The 20,393-nt window shown below is 42.1% G+C and overlaps 1 protein-coding gene across 1 annotated transcript in view; it reads left to right on the forward strand.

The window, feature by feature from the left end:
• The first annotated feature begins 4,551 nt into the window (after positions 1-4,551).
• Positions 4,552-20,393, forward strand: part of LOC309549333 (fucolectin-5-like) — a 108,619-nt gene continuing 92,777 nt past the window's right edge. Inside the window, exon 1 of the mRNA XM_082249532.1 lies at positions 4,552-4,620. Within this exon, the coding sequence (XP_082105658.1) occupies positions 4,557-4,620 (64 nt within the window). The 5' untranslated portion in view covers positions 4,552-4,556. The remainder of the gene's footprint in view (positions 4,621-20,393) is intronic.

Genomic DNA, 20,393 nt, shown 5'->3' on the forward strand with positions numbered 1-20,393 from the left:
AAATCACTTTCTTGAGAAAAGTCACACCCAGTTTTTATACAAATTAGTTGTAAAAAAATATTATCTATTTTACTACTATTTGCATTTCAGCAGAACATCCAAATAAAAAATCTCATAAATGTGTTTGCTCAAGTTCCAATGGTAAATATAAGTTTATTGATACACTCCCAGTAAAGTTATTAATTTGAGTTATTCATTTATATGAACTGTTCTGGAAAAACCGGATGTAACTTTACCATCATCCATCTGCTTATAAAAATAAATATCAAAAACTCATATAAATTGCAAATAACTCCAAGCAAGATTCAGCCAGAAGGAAAAAGGGATTCAGAAGAAAAACATCTGGGAGAATTGTGCTACTGCTGATCCGTTACTCTTCTGGTATGTGGCTTTATTATAGAATGCATAGATTAGTGATGGTTCACTATTTATGGTGGTTGTATTAGGTGTGGTTTCTGCAACTTGCTGTAAATATTACCTTTGGTTAGGGATCAAAGTTAGGTACCAAACCCAATTTAGGTGGGGTTTGAAGGAGGGTTGGGTAAAATAAATATTACACATGTACAGTGAGCGAAAAAAAGTATTTTTTCCCCTGCTGATTTTGTACATTTGCCCACTGACAAAGGGATGATCAGTCTATAATTTTAAAGGTAGGTTTGTTTTAACAGTGAGAAACAGAATAACAAAAAAAAAAAAAATCCAGAAAAAAAAATTTCAAAAAAGTTATAAATTGATTTGCATTATAATGTGTGAAATAAGTATTTGACCCCTTCACAAAACATGACTTAGTACTTGGTGGCAAAACTCTTGTTGGCAATCCCAGAGGTCAGACGTGTCTTGTAGTTGTTAAATTAGATAGTGCAGCAAAACTACATATACCTTATATAGAAAATGATCAACTTTCTCAGAACGAATATATATCAATCCCAAAAGTCCAATAAAATTAGATATCCAGAACCAGCTGGTCAGTGCAGGAAGAGGGAAATAAAGACTCCAGGTGGCATGTCCCTTCACCAATAACAAAACACTGCTCTCACCTCATCCGAGGACCCCTGTATTAGCAGTGGGTCATGAAGGCTTTTTCCCCTTAACCACTTTACCAACGGAGGATTTTGCTGTCTTACGTCCAGGCCACTTTTTGCGATTCGGCACTGTGCGACTTTAACTGACAATTGCGCGGTCGTGCGACGCCGTACCCAAATGAAATTTATGTCCTTTTTTTCCCACAAACAGAGCTTTCTTTTTGTGGCATTTGATCACCTGTGCGATTTTTACTTTTTGTGCTATAAACAAAAAAAGAGCATACATTTTGAAAAAATAACAATATTTTTCAAATTTTTTTATATGAAATTCCCCCCAAAAAAATGTAAAAATCTAAATTTTTTTAAATTTTTGGCCAATTTGTTTTCTGCTACTTATGTTTGGTAAAAAAAATCACAATAAGCGTATTTTGATTGGTTTGCGCAAAAGTTATTGCGTTTACTAACCAAGGGAAATTTCTGTCATTGTTGGTGTTTTTTATAGTTTTTTATAACGAGTAATGGCCGCGATCTTTTTTTTTTGCGGGACTGCGACATTGCGGCGGACAGATCGGACCCCTAACTGACATTTTCGACACTTTTGGGGGTACCAGTGACATTACTACAGTAATCAGTGCTATAAATATGCACTGTTACTGTAAAAATGACACTGGCAGGGAAGGGGTTAATTTTATTGGAGAGGGAGGGGTTAATGTAGGCCTGGTGCTTACTGACGTGTGTGGGGGGGGGGGTGGCTGAGTGACACAGGGACAGATCGCAGGTTCAGCTATGCTGAACCCTGCAATCTGACCCTGCCTGTCACTTAGGAGATGTTGTGTAAACAAAGCGGGCGGATCTCCAGACTCGATTCCCCGACGATCGGGGAAGAGTGGCGATGATCACCGCCGCTCCTCCCCTGGCCCGACTCCGCTGTGACTGAATACAGAGGGAGCGAGCCTCCGGCGGTGCGCACGTGCCGCCCACAAGGTGAGGAGTCCAGCGACGTAGGTCTACGTCGCTGGACGGGAACGAGACACTTTTCCGCAGTACGGTCAACGTGACCAGTCGGCAAGTGGTTAAACTGGGAACACGGTAAATCGGGCAGCAGCAGCTTCAAATCCCAATTTCATGGATAACTGTGTCGGGATCTCCTAGACAGCCTCTCGTACACTTTTACATATACAGTACAGTATCTCACAAAAGAGAGTACACCCCTAACATTTTTGTAAATATTTTAAAATATATCTTTTCATGTGACAACACTGAAGAAATGACACTTTGCTACAATGTAAAGTAGTGAGTGTACACCTTGTATAACAAATTTGCTGTCCCCTCAAAATAACTCAACACACAGCCATTAATGTCTAAACCGCTGGCAACAAAAGTGAGTACACCCCTAAGTGAAAATGTCCAAATCGGGCCCAAAGTGTCAATATTTTGTGTGGCCACCATTATTTTTCAGGAACACTTTAACCTTCTTGGGCGTGGCGTTTTCCAGAGCTTCAGATGTTGCCACTGGAGTCCTCTTCCACTCCTCCATGATGACATCACAGAGCTGGTGGATATTAGAGACCTTGCGCTCCTCCATCTTCCATTTGAGGATGCCCCACAGATGTTCAATAGGGTTTAGGTCTGGAGACATGCTTGGCCAGTCCATCACCTTTACCCTCATCTTCTTTAGCAAGGCAGCTGTCATCTTGGAGGTGTTTTTGGGTTCGTTATGTTGGAATACTGCTCTGTGGCCCTGTCCCCAAAGGGAGGGGATCACGCTCTGCTTTCAGTATGTCACAGTACATGTTGGCACTCATAGTTCCCTCAATGAACTGTAGCTCCCCAGTGCCGGCAGCACTCATGCAGCCCCAGACCATGACACTCCCACCACCATGCTTAACTGTAGGCAAGACACACTTGTCTTTGTACTCCTAACCTGGTTGCCATCACACATGCTTGACACCATCTGAACCAAATAAATTTATCTTGGTCTCATCAGACCACAGGACATGGTTCCAGTAAACCATGTCCTTAGTCTGCTTGTCTTCAGCAAACTGATTGCGGGCTTTCTTGTGCATCATCTTTAGAAGAGGCTTCCTTCTGGGAAGACAGCCATGCAGACCAATTTGATGCAGTGTGCGGTGTATGGTCTGAGAACTGACAGGCTGACCCCCCACCCCTTCAACCTCTGCAGCAATACATCTATTTCCCAAAGATAACCTCTGGATATGAGGCTGAGCACGTGCACTCAAATTCTTTGGTCGACCATGGCGAGGCCTGTTCTGAGTAGAACCTGTCCTGTTAAACCGCTGTATGGTCTTGGCCACCGTGCTGCAGCTCAGTTTCAGGGTCTTGGCAATCTTCTTATAGCCTAGGCCATCTTTTAGAGCAACAATTCTTTTTTTTTTTTTTTAGATCCTCAGAGAGTTCTTTGCCTTAAGGTGACATGTTGAACTTCCAGTGACCACTATGAGAGAGTGAGAGTGTTAACACCAAATTTAACACACCTGCTCCCCATTCACTAACACTAACGAGTCACATGAGACCGGGGAGGGAAAATGGCTAATTGGGCCCAATTTGGACATTTTTGCCTAGGGGTGTACTCACTTTTGTTGTCAGCAGTTTAGACATTAATGGCTGTGTGTTGAGTTATTTTGAGGGAACAGCAAATTTACACTGTTAAACAAGCTGTACACTCACATTGTAGCAAAGTGTCATTTCTTCAGTGTTGTCACATGAAGATATAATAAAATATTTACAAAAATGTGGAGGGGTGTAGGAACTTTTTTGAGATACTGTATAGTTAGAAAATAGTGCTCTCTGCTTACTTTTAACACCAATGTATTTATTTAAAAGAACTCACAGGATCATTTCTTGATATACAGCATGTAGAAATAATTCACATGGCCAGTATGCCGCCCAGACAGGATAGCAGCCGGTGACACGTCACGTTGTAACTCTTCCTTCCGTATGTGTTATGTCCTACAGGACTTCATCAGAGGGGGTGGGCTGTCATGAAATATACGTGACCCGCCGCATTCTTTACAGCCCCTAGTGGTGGCACAGGGAGATCAAAGTCCAATCCTCTGCCTGTATTATTATATTATTATACAATAAGCCACCATAAATCAAAGTGCCTCAAATGAGGCTATTGAGTGCATACTATACGGTACATGGACATACTTTTCAGTAAGCCAACATTTCTATATTGAAAACCTTTTTTTTTTGGTCTTATGTTATATTCTATTTTTCTGAGATACTGAATTTTGGGTTTTCACTAGCTGTAAGCCATAATCATTACAATTAAAAGAAAGAAATGCTTGACATAGATCACCCTGTGTGTAACACCTCTATATAAAATATATGTTTCACTTTTTAAATTTAATTATTGAAATAAATTACCTTTTTGGTGATATTCTAATTTTATGAGATGCACCTGTACATTTAAAATCAGTTTTATGCTTTACCCAACATTTTATTGTTTTAAGATAATATTTTGTTCATTTTCCCTACATTTTCCTTTAGATTCCTTTACATTTCCAAATCATGGGAATGATATTTCTACACACTGCTGCCTTCTTGTGGATCCTCTGTGGGGTTTCTGCTCAGTGTAAGAACTGTGGTCCCTGACTGTTTATTTAGAACTTTATATGCTTTATATTAAACTGACATTAAAATTGTAATGAATATATATATATATATATATATATATATATATATATATATATATATATATATATATATATATATATATATAAAAGGTGCACTGTTTCAAATGGTGTAATAAACAACCTAAACATACATCTGACAAAACTAAATGTTGTATGAAAAGTGATAAAGTGCTAATGCAAAAAATATTGTACCCTTCCACTAAGTCAAAAAATGTACCTTTAAATTAATGTAGCAATACACACTGGCATACTGCATGTGCTGATAATGAGTGCAAACCACTGCAAACAATTAAAAAAATATATATTTATATATATATATATATATATATATATATATATATATATATTCAAACAAGTAATTGAACTAAAGTCCACTGAAGAGGGGCTGACCTCACAAAAGTGCCAAGTGCTTCACAACATAAAATCACTTCAAAGGTGCTCCAGTGTGAAAAGGTGCTTAAGGGCTCTTTCACACGGGCGTTCCTTTTTTTTTTGCCCGATCAGGTCCTTTTTTTTTTTTGTAACGGACACGGGTGACACTTGTGTCATCCGGTCCGTATGTCCGTTTTTCATCCCATCCGTTTGCGGATGAAAAACTGACATAATGCATGTCTATGTAAATACGGATGTCTGCGGATGACACCACTGACATCCGTTTTTGCTTCCGTTCCGTTTTTTGAAAGGAAGAAAAAATAGGGTTCTCCTCCGTTCAAAAAAACTGAACTGAACTGACAAAAAACGGATGTCAGAGGATGATCATCCGATGATCATCCGATGACATCCGTATTTACATAGAGATACATTATGGCTCCTTTCACACGGGCGTTCCGTATGTCCGTTTTTCATCCCATCCGTTTGCGGATGAAAAACGGACATAATGTATCTCTATGTAAATACGGATGTCATCGGATGATCATCCTCTGACATCCGTTTTTTGTCAGTTCAGTTCAGTTCAGTTTTTTTGAACGGAGGAGAACCCTATTTTTTCTTCCTTTCAAAAAACGGAACTGAAGCAAAAACGGATGTCAGTGGTGTCATCCGCAGACATCCGTATTTACATAGACATGCATTATGTCAGTTTTTCATCCGCAAACGGATGGGATGAAAAATGGACATACGGACCGGGTGACACAAGTGTCATCCGTGTCCGTTACAAAAAAAAAAAAAGGACCTGATCGGGCAAAAAAAAAGGAACACCCGTGTGAAAGAGCCCTATGTCAGTTTTTCATCCGCAAACGGATGGGATGAAAAACGGACATACGGAACGCCCGTGTGAAAGAGCCCTAACAGAGTGTTGGATCTCCATTACAGAGATCAACAACAGCCTGTGTTAAATCTCCACAGCGGAAGCTTTACAGATAGCAAGTCTCCATATATGAATTCACTCTATGAATGAGAGTCACTCAAAATGGCAGCATATAAAAGATAAGGAGAAGCCTTATAGCGTAAACCAGTAAGGTATATTTATAAGGTATATTTATTAGAAAACATTAAAAATGCATTTCCATTGAGGCAAAGAAATCAAGCTTTAAAAAAAGTGGAGATTTAACACAGACTGTTGTCAATCTCTGTAATGGAGATCCACACGTTCTGATAGGAGGCTGGGAAGGAGTACCCTATCACTCTGGACTCATTTCATACACTTGGTTTGGATTACTCAAATGGGACAGTAATGTTTGTCAGGAATGTGTCTCGAGAAAGATGTGAAGACTATCCCTGGCCTGTTTGATTCTGAATATGTTCATTGAAAGAGCTATTCACCTTGGCCTCTGTTCCATGTTATTTGGTATCGGAGATGGGCAGTCTATCCCTAGTGGTCTTCCTATTGTTGATATTAAGGTGTGCTCTGTGTCTCCTTGTTAATTGCTAATGAACTTCCATCCAGATGGCTAGATAATTGGTTCAGACTGATTCTCTTTCTGTACACAATCTCATCTACATGATAATGTAATCGGGGCCCTGACCTGGTCAGGAGGGGGGGATGTGTCCCTGTGTTTTGTATATATAGTGTGTGAGACTGGATAATAAAGTATCTTTTACCCAGCATTAAGCCTTGGCTCATGTATGGGGGTGTTATGCTATGCCAGTTTTATTTTGCCTAGATGGATTATTTGCTGTTCCGAAAAAGGGGAACCCGTGACGGTGAGAGGGGGTCAGACCGTCACAGAGGCCATTTATTTAGACCTAGGAGCACCTTTTCACACTGGAGCACCTTTGAAGTGATTTTGTGTTGTGAAGCACCTGGCACTTTTGTGAGATTGGCCCCTCATCAGTGGACTTTAATTCCATTATGTTTGAATATATATATTTTTTGAATATATCTTTTTAACATTTTTTGCATTGGTTTGCCATTTGCACTAATTATCAGCACATGCACTTTAGGCCCCTTTCACACTTGTGCAACCTATCATGCAACTTTGGACAAGAGAGTTGCACAACATGTCGTTCCTCATGTTTTCCAATGATACCCATTCATATACAGTATGCGCAACCTAAAGTTGCAGCAACTTCAAAGTAGTTCATGCATTATTTTGGTCTGACTTTCATGCAACCTGAGGGCCATAGACTTCAATGATAACCCTCAGAAGTTGCATGAAAGTCGTACCTAAATGTTATACAATGCAACTTGTGTGCAACAGTTGTCCATTAAAAATGGTCAAAGCCAAAGTCGAATCCAAGTTGCACCCATCCGAAGTTGTGTCAAAGTTGCACCAAAGTTGCACTCCAAAGTCGGCACAACTTTGGAGTAGTACAAGTGTAAAAGGGGCTTTACTGTTTCTTATATGCCACCGTGTATTGCTAGATTCATCATTTAAGGTTACATTTGTTTGACCTATGGAATGGAACAATATTTTTTGCATTAGCACTTTATCCAAAATGTAGTAAAACAGTCAAACCATATAACCAAACCCAGCGTACATGTGTTTCAAAACAATAAAGTTCAAATATAAATTTACATACAGCCCCTACTATAAAAGTGCAAATATTGAACGTTAAATGCTGAAAAAACATAAATGATTAGTCCAGCACTAGCAGCGCTTATCGCCTACACATCAGATAGGATATCCACACAGTCCAAGAAATTCCACCAAGTGATTAGTGATAGTGATGCTACTGTGTTGTCTGGGGGTAATCAAGGTGATCAAACCAAAGTCACCACACCTGGTAAGGTCCTCCCTTTCAGATAACAAACTCACCAGACTTTGCATGAGTTAATCACCTTGTAATAACCTTTAGATGGTAACCCGATGTTTTAATCCTCGATCAATGTATTGATGCTCATAAATGAAGAGAATATAAGGCAAATAGCGTAATCCTGTTAATATTATTTATTGCTCCAAATTTCCCCCTTAAAATACACTCACAAATTGTAAAATAATCACAGAATAAATTTGTCACACGAGTAATTCAGCACTTTCGGTATCTCTCACCACACTCTATTGGAACTCGAGCTAGGTGATTCCCGGGTGAATCCGAAGTAGCTGACACTCACAGAGACCACGTGGTCACACCCCTAACACGTTTCGTCATTACGTCTTCGTCAGTGGATGTAGCCCCACGACCTTGCCTCTCCTACCTATACTCTAGCAGACATGAGTGTTAACCCCTTCTGTCTATTGGTAAACAAAATGTGTTGAGTGCAATGTATATCGGTGGGGATCGATCTAAACATCAAATGTCTACACATAATAGGATCCAAACCACCCCTATTAAAAATCCATTGAGCGCAGCATAAGATAAAGGTAGAGTCCAGTTTGAACAACCAGTTCTCACTGAACTTCAATGGGCAGCCCCCAGTAATCCAAAACAGATCCATCTTGCTAGAGACAGAAACTTTGAACTAGCCCGTAGAGCACCTAGATATCCCACACTTGGTGCTTCATACACCTTAACATCCAGGTGCACGTGGACTGTTCTTATAACAATCTATTTGCAAAATAAAAATTAAAAAGGATTAAAATAATAACCACAAAATACAATTAAAATATTTAATTGACCTTATAAAAATACAAGAATACAACAAAGGGTAATAGAAGTCCCATATCCAATGCATTGGAAACCCAATTCGTATAAGCCCAACACTACTTGAAGATTATGGGCTTATTATTAAAAGTCACTTATAGAGCAGTTAAGATCTAGATCTAGTTCTATGTTCATTCCCTTAGGACTCAATGTTTCTATCAAATATATCCATCTGGTTTCAGATTTGGATAACTCCCTTTCCATATTAGAACCTCTACAGTGTGGATGTATTTTGTCGATCCCACAGAACTTCAGAACTGAGGGGTCCCTATTGTGCCTACATCTGAAATGTAAAGATACACTATATTTATAGCCAATGAAAATTTTATAAATATGCTTTGCTACTCGTTTACCTAATGTTCTTTTAGTGAAGAAAATATATATAAGCCCGCATGAACATTCTAGTGCATAAACAATGTGCATATAGTTGCAGGAAATTAATTCCTTTATTTCAAATTCCCTACCGTTACTAGTCGATCTAAAGCTGATGAGACCTCTAATATGCATACTCACTTGTTGGCAAGCCCTACATTCCTGTGTGGATATCCTATTTGATGCATAGGCAATAAGCGCTGCTAGTGCTGGACTAATCATTAGCACTTTATCGCTTTTCATATGACATTTGTTTTTTTTCCCCATGGTTTTGTCAGATGTACAGTATGTTTAGGTTGTTTATTACATCATTTGGAACAGTGCACCACTTTTTTTTTATTATTTTCACTTAATCCACATTTCCAGGATTGGGGTTGTAGCAGTTTACATTTTATAGAGGTCCACGCAAATTATTATTTGTTTTTAATTAAAATTGTAATAATTAAATTATTCTGTATAAGCCACATATAAACAATGGCAAAAAGATAGATAGATAGATAGATAGATAGATAGATAGATAGATAGATAGATAGATAGATAGATAGATAGATAGATAGATAGATCTAAGGTTGACCTATCTGTAGAACTATATCTATTGTATATATAGATACCAATTAATCATCAATATGAGATAAACTATAGGTAGACAGGAAGAAAAGTAAATGCTTTGATTCATTATTATTATTAGTATTACTATACAGTATTTATATAGCGCCAACAGTTTGCACAGCGCTTTATAATAAAATAGAGAAAATACAGCAACAATACATTCAATACACAAGGGTTAGGAGGGCCCTGCTCCTGGGAGCTTATGAATCTAATATGGAGGGGCTGGTGGAATAAAAGGTAATAACTATGAGGGATGAACTGATGGGAGAAATATAAAGATTTTGTTATTAGCTGAGGAGGTTTGCATGATAGTTGGAGACATGATTTGTGATGTATCTCAGGGAAGAGTTGTAAATGACTTTGTATGTTGTTAATGTTTTGAATTTTTTTCATTGGGCAATGGGAAGCCAGTACGCTAAACAGTGGGTAAGGTGGATGACTCTGGCAGCAGCATTCATGATAGCCTTAAGAGGGGATAGCTGGTGAAGAGATAGGCCTATGAGAAGAGAGTCAAGGCAAGAGATAAAAAGGGAGTAAATACGTTTTTTTTTTTTTGTTTATACGGTTAAAAAGGGGCATATTTTGGAAATGTTACAGAGGTGAAGTCTACAAGATTTGGACAGTGATTGGATTTGAGACTGAAAGGACAGCTCAGAGTCCAAAATTACACCCAGCACCCTGACATGAGGGGAGGGACTAATAGTTGTATTATTGATCTTGTTATGAGCTTAGTTTTAGAAAGACTGAGTTCGAGGAAGTGGTGTGACATCCATGCTGATATGTCAGTTAGTAAGTTAGTAATGTGAGAGGAGACAAAAGGAGTGAGGTGAGAAGTAGAGAGATAGATTTGGGTATCATCAGCATAGAAATGATACTGAAAGTCATAGGAGTTTATCTTGGGGGACCCATACAGAAAGAGGGAATTGAGAGGAGGAGACAGAGTTATAGGTAACACTGAAAGAGCTCTATGATAGGTAGGGGGAGAACTAGGAGAGAGCAGAGCCTCAAAGGCGAAGAGAGTGGATTTTTATTTCAGGACGGGATGGTCAACAGTATCAAAGGTCGCAGAGAGTTCTAGTACTATGAGTAGTGGCCATTGGCTTTAGCAGTTAGTAAATCATTAATGAGTTTTAGTAGGTCAGTTTCAGTGGATAGTAGTAAGCAGAAGCCAGACTGTAAGGGGTCAAGAGGGTTTTTGTCAGTGAGGTAGGAGCTCAGAAGGTTGTAGACTAATCATTCTAAAAATGTAGATGTAAACGGGAGCAAAGGGATGGGTCTTAAGTTGTTCAGGCTGGTGGGGGTCCAGTGAGGGTTTTTTAAGTATGAAGATGATCAGCGCATGTTTTAGAGGTGAGGTGAGGTGAGGGGAGGAGAAGGGACCAGTAGAGAGGGAGAGATTAAAGATTAGGGATGATCGAACGGTTCGGGTCGACCATCGGTTTGACCCGAACATTGGCTGTTCGAGGTTCGGCCGAATCCTGAACATTTTGCTGAAAAAGTTCGGAATTCGGCAACCAGAACCGACCAATGCTAGGGAATGCTAGGAATGTGATTGGAGTGACTAGGGGGTCCAGAGGCCAATCATTAGCCCCCCAGTATATAAGATAGCCCCACCAAATTCCTAACATTGTAATACAGGGATGTGGAAGAGAGTGGAAGCAGTTCTGTTACTTCTGCTCTCAAAGTGTCATTTAGCATTTATTAGTGTCAGGAAAGGGATATCTAGTGTAGTTAGGCTGCTATTTTCCACTTTAGTTAGATTCAAAAATCTAGTTTCTGTAGGGAAAGTGTTAAGTGCCAGGGTGACCGTAGTGTAGTGTAGGGTGAACTGACTCTGACTGCTATGGCAGGGTGGCCAAACCCTTCCATGTCAGAGTGACCGCTATAGAGAAAAGATTGTTTCTCTTAGGTGACTTATAGAACAGCTATTTGGCTTCTCGCCGGTCAGCCTGCTTTTTGCTGCAGGCGTTTATAGGGCTTTTTTGAGGACATGTTTGGAGTCAGGCATGACATCTGAACTTCTGTATAGGGGTATATATACACACACACTTGTATGTATGTATACACATACACATATATAGGTGAGATAGGAGCGGAGCCATATGCCTGTTAATTATTTTATTAGCGCAAGTATAGTGTTCTGCTACTTTCACACCTATATATGTGTATGTGTATATAAACATATAAGTGTGTGTGTATATATACCCCTACACAGAAGTTCTGATGTTATGCCTGCCTCCAATAACCCCCCAAAATGCCCAAAAAAAGCTTGCTACAAAACCGGCAAGGTGTAAAAATAGCGGAGCCATATCCCTGTTCTATATTAATTCTAATACAAACGACATTTTTTTCCTGGTTCTGGACATGCTACAGAGCTGAAACTTAACAGGTACACTTTTTAGACCCCCCAGACACTAAAGAAACAGCACCAAAGAAATCTCATTTTTTTTTTCCAATATTTTTTTCAATAATTGGCTCTCTATCAAAAATGACAATTTTTAAGAACTTTTTTTGTGTGATTAATAGTCCCTGGGGCTTGACCCAGAACCCTAGGCACTTTTTAGGGGCATTTTTAGGGCTTCAAAATGGTGTTTTTTGTTTACCGAAGTTCGGGTCCCATTGATTTCAATGGGGTTCTGAAATCCGGGCCGAACTTTCTGGAAGTTCGGGTGTTCTGGTCGAACCAAACTTTTGAAAAGTTTGATCATCCCTATAAAAGATATGAGAGAGAGAGCATAGGATAGAAGAGGAGGGTGACTCTAATAGTTGTGAGGGAACAGGGTGCAGCAGACAGGTGGTAAGGCAGGCTTTTGAGAAAACTTTAGCAACTTCTTCAGTAGTAACAAGGTCAAAAGAGAAAAATATTGAGGGTGGATTTTTACATGGTATGTTACGTGGGATAGATATCTGTGCAGTGGAGATGCCCCAAAAAATTGCATCAATCTTATTTTTAAAATTATTGGCAATCTCGTGAGCACTGAGTAAGTTTCTGGGTGGAGGTGGTAATGGAGAAAGTAGAGAGTTAAAAGTAGAGAAGTGACGACAAAAACTTGATGACAGAGAATTTATTAGAGTGACAAAGTGGGCTTGTTTGTCAGTATGGAGGGAGGAACTGTATTTTAAGAAGGCAGATTTATATAGGGGATAACACTGGCTGGGATTTGGTTTTATGCCACAATTGCCCCAGTTCACAGTTATGTTTCTTAAGATTTCTGGTGTCATCCCACTTCACACATTCATTTATTTTGGTTATTCTAAAGCCGAGGAAGGATGCCTCGCTCCCGGATAATTACAGACCAATAGCCTTATTAAATTCCAATTATAAAAGTTTCACAAAGATTTGGGCTAATAGACTCGCAAACATCATTCCCAAACTGGTTGATCGAGATCAGGTAGGATTTGTTATGTTCCGCCATGTAAGTGATAACACCAGGCACATGAAAGATCTGATTGATCTCCTTAACCGGTTCCCTTGCCCAGCGGTGATCCTTAGCCTAGATGCTCAAAAGGCCTTTGATCACCTCAGCTGGCCCTACCTTTTTTCCACGTTACAGAGATATGGTTTGAAGGGCCCATTACGCTCCTGTTACAGCCCAGGTACGCCTGTGCTCTGCCTTTGTGTCGCCTTTGTTCCCCATGTTGAACGGCACCCGACAAGGGTGTCTCCTGTCTCCTCTACTTTTTATTTTATGTTTGAGCCCTTGGCCGAGGCTATTCGCTCCTATCCGGATATCAATGGGGTTCTGATGCGACACAGAGAATACAAACTCTCATTGTTTGCAGATGACATTTTGTTGACTTTAACCAATCCCCTCCTGTCCCTGCCTTCCCTGCACTCAGTATTACCCTCCTTCAGTGCTATTTCTGGCTATAAGATTAATGCCTCTAAAACTGAAGCCATGCCTCTACATATGCCCCCGGACCTCTTGGCTCAATTACAATGTTCTTACCCATATCGGTGGTGCCCATCGGCTCTCACGTATTTGGGTGTTAAGCTGGCACCCTCTCATTCCATGCTTTACTCCACAAACTATGTCCCCTTGTTTAGCGAGCTTTCCAGGTCTCTGCGGCAATGGGCGGGCTTCCCGTTATCACTCTTGGGACGCATAAATGTCCTAAAAATATCCATATTACCAAAATTGCTTTATTTGTTTGACACTCTTGCTGTTGCAATCCCTTTGACACAACTTAAGGCATTACAGTGGACCTTCCTCAAATTTATTTGGAGTGACAAGGCCCATAGAATAGCTGCGTCTGTGGTGTTCTCCTCAAGGAAGCGAGGGGGTCTTGGGGCTCCGGATATCATTAAATATTATTACGCTTCCCACCTCCGGGTGACGGCCTCCTGGTCATCCCTGGTGGCGCCCAACCGGTGGTCGGAAATACAACGGGGTGCATTTTTTCGGGGTTCATCCTTGCTCATTGCTCTGGTCTCCCGCATTGCACACAGATCGGGTGCTGCGGGACATGTGCTTGGCTCCCATGAGGGTTACCATGGAAGTCTGGCGCAAATGCTTTCTTAAGTTCTCTCTCTCTTCACCAATCCCCCCCCCCCCCCGACTAGTGTTTTATTCAACCCTTTGCTACCGGATGGTCTTCAAATTGGTCGGGTGTTCACCTGGACACATGCTCCACTCTTCCAGCTCCACAACTTGGTTCACCCGGTGTCCCGCACCCTTTTCTCTTTTGAAACATTGCAGGCTAAATTTGCCCTTCCTAAACATACCTTCTATTTCTATTTAAAAGTCTGCCATTTTTTCAGATCCTTGTCAACCCCTTTGTCCCTGGAGAGGCCCTCTGCCTTTGAATATTTATGTGCCCATGGCCCTCACCAGGGACATTTGGTATCCTCCATCTACAATATCCTCCATGATGCTCTACCACTGACTGAGGACTACCATTCCTATATGCAGAAATGGTCTAAGATTTTGCAGCGTCCCATTACTCTCCCTATGTGGAGTAAGATTTGGACATCTGCCTTTAAATCCTCTAGATGCGTGGTGCAGAGAGACCACTTTAAAAAATCTTTTATTTTGGTACAGAACCCTGGCACGCCTGCATAGGATTGACCCATCCAGCTCCGCCTTGTGTTGGTGGTGTGGAGTGGAATTGGGCACGCTATATCACATTTTCTGAAAATGCTCTGCTATACAACCTTTTTGGTTGATGGTTATGTCACTGCTTTAAAATGCTACTGGTCTACAGCTGCCACTGGACACTGCATTATCTGCTGGGCATTCCATTCACCGGTATCCCCAAGTTGACCAATAGATTACTTTCTTTCCTCCTCCTGGCCGCCAGGAGAGCTATTCCACTCTGCTGGCTGCAGCAAGTCCCTCCTGACAAAACTCTCCTGTTACAATTGGTATCAGAGATTCAGGGAATGGAACACCTTACAGCTATGGTCCATGATGAACTGGTTTAGATGAATGCTGTTTGAGCTGATTGGGACCTTCACTCATCTGGGTTAAGCTGAGCCATGCTCGTTTCCCCCTCTGTTATGGCTTCCTGTTTTTTTTTGTGCTTATGTTCACCAATGTGAATCTCTGTAATTTGGTACTTCCCATGATTTAATGATGTATTTCATAGTGTTTTCACAATGTTTCGGGGGCACCGTCCCTTACTTTGTTGATTGATTTTTTTTTTTTCTTGTTTTTTTTTTGTATTGTTCCTTTCTTCTTTTTCTTAATAAAAAATGATAATTAAAAAAAAAAAAAACATTTCTGGTGTCATCAAGGTCGTAATGGAAGAAAAATGCCCTGTCTGTGACTTCCCCCTGTTCTCTATCTATCTATCTATCTATCTATCTATCTATCTATCTATCTATCTATCTATCTATCTATCTATTTTCTACCCAAGCATCCTCCTAGATAGGTTGCAAAGTAATAGGAAAATGTTGTTTCTTTAACCACTTGCCGACTGCCTAACGCCGATCTACGTCGGCAGTCAGCCCCTCACAGGCAAAGTGACGTAGGGCTACGTCACTAGCTTGTGAGGGTCTAGGGAGCGAGCGCGCACCCCCGGAGGCGCGCTCCCGCTCCCGCGTGGTCACGGACCCCCCCGCGCGTGTGACCGGCGGACCCGATGTCCGCCGGTCACTCGGCGATCGGCGGGGGAGAGGGAGAATGTCAGGCAGCTTGTGTAAACAAGCCACCTGTCATTCTCCTTGCTGTTAAGACACTGATCTCTCGGATCTAGTATGTAGATCCGTTGATCAGTGTCCATACAGCTCAAGCCCCAGCCAATCACAGTAGAAAGCACGCCCCTAGGGATACACACAGCCCCTCCCTCCCAAATAAAGTTAACCCCTTCACTACCAGTGTATTTTTACAGTAACAGTGCATATATATAGCACTGATTACTGTAGAAATGTCACTGGTAACCCCAAAAGTGTCAAAAATGTCAGTCAAGGGTCCGATCTGTCCGCCCCAATGTCGCAGTACCGCAAAAAAAATCGCAGATCGCCGCCATTACACGTTAAAAAAAAAAACAACAAAAATGACAGAAATCTTTCCCTTTGTTAGTAAACGCGATAACTTTTGCGCAAACCAATCAAAATACGCTTTTTGCGATTTTTTTTACCAAACATAGGTAGCATAAAACAAATTGGCCGAAAAAGTAAAAAAATTTTGATTTTTAAATTTTTTTTTTGGGGAATTTCATATAAAAAAATGTGAAAAATATTGCTATTTTTGCAAAATTGACGCTCTTTTTTTGTTTATAGCGCGTGATCAAAAAATCGCACAGGTGATCAAATACCACCAAAAGAAAGCTCTGTTTGTGGGGAAAAAAGGACGCCAAATTCGTTTAGGTACAGCGTCGCACGACCGCGCAATTGTCCGTTAAAGTCACGCAGTGCCGAATCGCAAAATACCCCCTGGTCGGAATGGGGGTAAAATCTTCCGGGGCTTAAGTGGTTAAAGGGTGGTATTCAACCCAGTTTTGTACACTCCATAAACTCAGTGGGGTTGTGGTTTCTCACTGCTGTCAGTAGGTGTCACTGGCTCCACTGACTATAGTATGAGGTTTCCCTGCCAGACTGAGTTACAAATATTCATGTTTCCCCCAGCCATCCCAGTAGATGTTTCAGGCCTCTGGTGCATGATTGAGGAGGGTATACATATTTGGGGAGACCACGTGCTAACTCTCTTGTCTCAGGCTGATGCATGGGAAGTTGTTGATGAACCATCTATGATGCTGGGCCCAGAAGCACGATTGGGTCCTAGCATTCACTGCCATCTCTGAGGGCATTGGCGCTGATCTACAGTGTATTGATGCTCATGAAAGTCAGGATGTGACAGAGCCAGGGAGCCCATACCTGCAACTACAGAGACAGCCCTGAGACTTCATGCTTGAGAATCCAGTCTACTAAGACTTCAGTAGAAGGCAACAGGAAGTTGGGGCAGCTATTCATTGGTTTTGTGATCGGTGCTTTGGTGATAAAAGGACCAGAGTATCTTTACAGGGCACAGTGTCCCTGATTTGGCCATTCCTTCCAGTCTTGGAGGTCGAAAAGTGCTATTTACAAGACCGCAAATGTAGTGTCCTCTTCTTTGGAGCTAGCATTGATTGGAGTATCCCATGCCCTTCACCCTCCCCATTTACAAGTTTTCTCAGCATTAAAAAATCATTCCCTAGACTAGTTACCGGGTCTGTGTGCATGGATTCATTAATGTGTGTTTGCTGGCAACCTCTACATGATCAGGAAAAGAACCCTGGTTATCATTATAATATCTACTGCTGTTATCAGGAAATATGACATGACTATCCTTTTATTGCATTCCATCATCACCAATCAATGGCCCTTTCAGGTTTACCGCTGAAGGTTAAAAGAGCTTAAATAAACCCTGGGTGGTTAAGCTCCAACGTAAAAACACATATAAACTAAAGAAAAGGCCTTCAAAAAATACAAGGCTGAGAGGTCATTGGCAGCATTCCAACATTACAAAGAATGCAATAAAAAATTTAAGAGCGCAATCAAGACGGCTAAAATAGAACATGAAAGGCACATAGCGGAAGAGAGTAAAAAAAAACCCCAAGAAATTCTTTAAGTATATAAATAGTAAGAAAGTGAGGCTATAACACATTGGCCTTATAAAGGACGACAAAGGGAATCTGGCTACAAAGGACAGAGAGAAGGTGAAGGTGCTAAATACATTCTACTCAAAACTAGACTAGAAAAACTTAACATAAATAAATCACCGGGACAGATGGCTTACACCCAAGGGTCTTTAAAGAAATCAGCCAGGTGATAGCCGGACCATTGTTCCTAATTTTTACGGATAGTCTACTGATGAGAATGGTACCAGCTGTTTGGAAAAAAGCCAACGTGTAAAGTTGAGCGAACACCTGGATGTCCGGGTTCGGCGGGTTCGGCCGAACTTGAAAAAAAAAGTCCGGGTTCGTGACCCAAACTTAACCCGAACTTTACCCCAATCCCAAACCCATTGAAGTCAATGGTGACCTGAACTTTTGAACACTAAAATGGCTCTAAAAAAACACGGAAAAGGCTAGAGGGCTGCAAATGGCAGCAAAATCTTCTTAAGAGCATGTCAAGTGCTCTGCAAACAAATGTGGATAGGGAAATAACTTAAAATAACATAAAAAACAAAAAAATAAAAAATAAACATCTTGATCTAGGAGGATGAGGCCCATATGGAGTAGGAGGTTGAGGTGGCGGTGGATGTGGCAGTGTAGGTGGAAGCGGCGGTGGAGGAGGACGAGGTAGCCAACACTGTTTTTTTTTTTTTAATTTTAAATTTCTTTTTAAATTAGGGTACACCCCAAAAGAGTGAGAAAGATCAAAAATACAACAATGGCTGGGTAAGACCGGTATACATGTCTATTCTGCACAAGGTACGGAAAAGTCCTGTGGGATCCATGCCTGGCTCAGTGAGCTTGTCCAAGTTGGCTCTGGACAGGCGGCTGCGCTTGTCTTTGATAACGCCCCCAGCCGTGCTAAATATCCGTTCAGATAATACACTGGCTGCAGGGCAGGCCAGCACCTCCAAGGCGTAAAGGGAAAGCTCAGGCCATGTGCCCAATTTGGAGACCCAGAAGTTGAAGGGGGAAGACCCGTCATTCAGTACGTCTAGGCGTGTGCACACATACTGCTCCACCATGTTAGTGAAATGCTGCCTCCTGCTAAGACGTTCCATATCACCTGGTGGTGCTGCTGCTTGTTGTGGCGTGCTGACAAAGCTTTTCCACATTTCAGCCATACTAACCCTGCCTTTTGAGGTGCTGGCGGTGCCCTGGCTGTGTTGGCGACCTCTTCCTCCTCCTCTGCCTTGGCCGTCTGCTTCCACTGTGCCCCCGCTGTCAGGTGAGAATGCCACCAGCAGCACGTCTACCAGCGTGAGCTTGTACTCACGCATCTTCCGATCACGCTCCAGTGAGGGAATTAAGGACGGTACGTTGTCCTTGTAACAGGGATCCAGCAGCGTGGCCACCCAGTAATCAGCACAAGTTACAATGTGGGAAACTTGGTGGTCGTTGGGGAGACACTGCAGCATGTAATCGCTCATGTGTGCCAGGCTGCCCAGAGGCAACAAAAGGCTGTCCTCTGTGGGAGGTGTATCGTCTGTGTCCTCTGTATCCCCCCAGCCACGCACCAGTGATGGCCATGAGCTGGCCTGGGTGCCACCCTGCTGTGAACATGGTTCCATCTCCTCCTCCTCATCCTCGTCATCCTCCAGAACTGTGCCCCTGCTGGACAATTTTGTACCTGGCGTTTGTGGGTGAAGGAACCCACCCTCGGAGCCACTTGTGAATGACTGCCCTGAAAGCCTTTAGGAGGCATAGAAGTGGGATAGTTAAGCTCAGAACTGGCCATGTTGGTGGAGTACTCGAAATAGCGTAACAAGGCACACAGGTCTCGCATGGAGGCCCAGTTATTGGTGGTGAAGTGGTGCTGTTCCACAGAGCGACTCACGCGTGCATGCTGCAGCTGAAACTCCACTATGGCCAGCATGTGCAAGGTGGAGTTCCACCTTGTGGGCACGTCACATATGAGGTGGTGGGCGGGAAGGCCGAAGTTACGCTGCAGCGCTGACAGGCGAGCAGCAGCAGGGTTAGAATGCCGAAAGTGCGCACAGGCGGCACGCACTTTCTGCAGCAGCTCTGACATATCGGGGTAATTTCTAAGGAACCTCTGCACCACCAAATTCAGCACATGTGCCAGGCAAGGGATGTGTGTCAAATCAGCTTGGCCCAGAGCTGCTACGAGATTTCGCCCGTTATCGCACACCACCAGGCCGGGCTTGAGGCTCACTGGCAGCAACTACTCATCGGTCTGCTGTTTAATGCCCCTCCACAACTCCTGCTCGGTGTGGGGTTTTTCCCCAAACAGGCAAGTTTTAAAACTGCCTGCTGTCGTTTACCCCTGGCTGTGCTGAAATTGGTGGTGAAGGTGTTACGCTGACTGGATGAGGAGGCGGTAGAGGATGAGGAAGTGGAGTAGGAGGAATTAGGAACAGGAGGCAAACTGAAGTGCCCTGCAATCCTCGGTGGTGGAAGGACATGCGCCAAACTTCTATCTGCCTCAGGCCCAGCCGCCACTGCATTTACCCAGTGTGCTGTTAGGGAGATATAACGTCCCTGACCGTGCTTACTGGTCTAAGTATCCGTAGTTAGGTGGACCTTGCCACAGATGGCGTTACTCAGTGCACACCTGATTTTGTCACACACTTGGTTGTGCAGGGAATGG

The sequence above is a fragment of the Pelophylax lessonae genome (genome assembly GCF_965119305.1).
Source record: "Pelophylax lessonae genome assembly, chromosome: 3".
Taxonomy (NCBI): domain Eukaryota; kingdom Metazoa; phylum Chordata; class Amphibia; order Anura; family Ranidae; genus Pelophylax; species Pelophylax lessonae.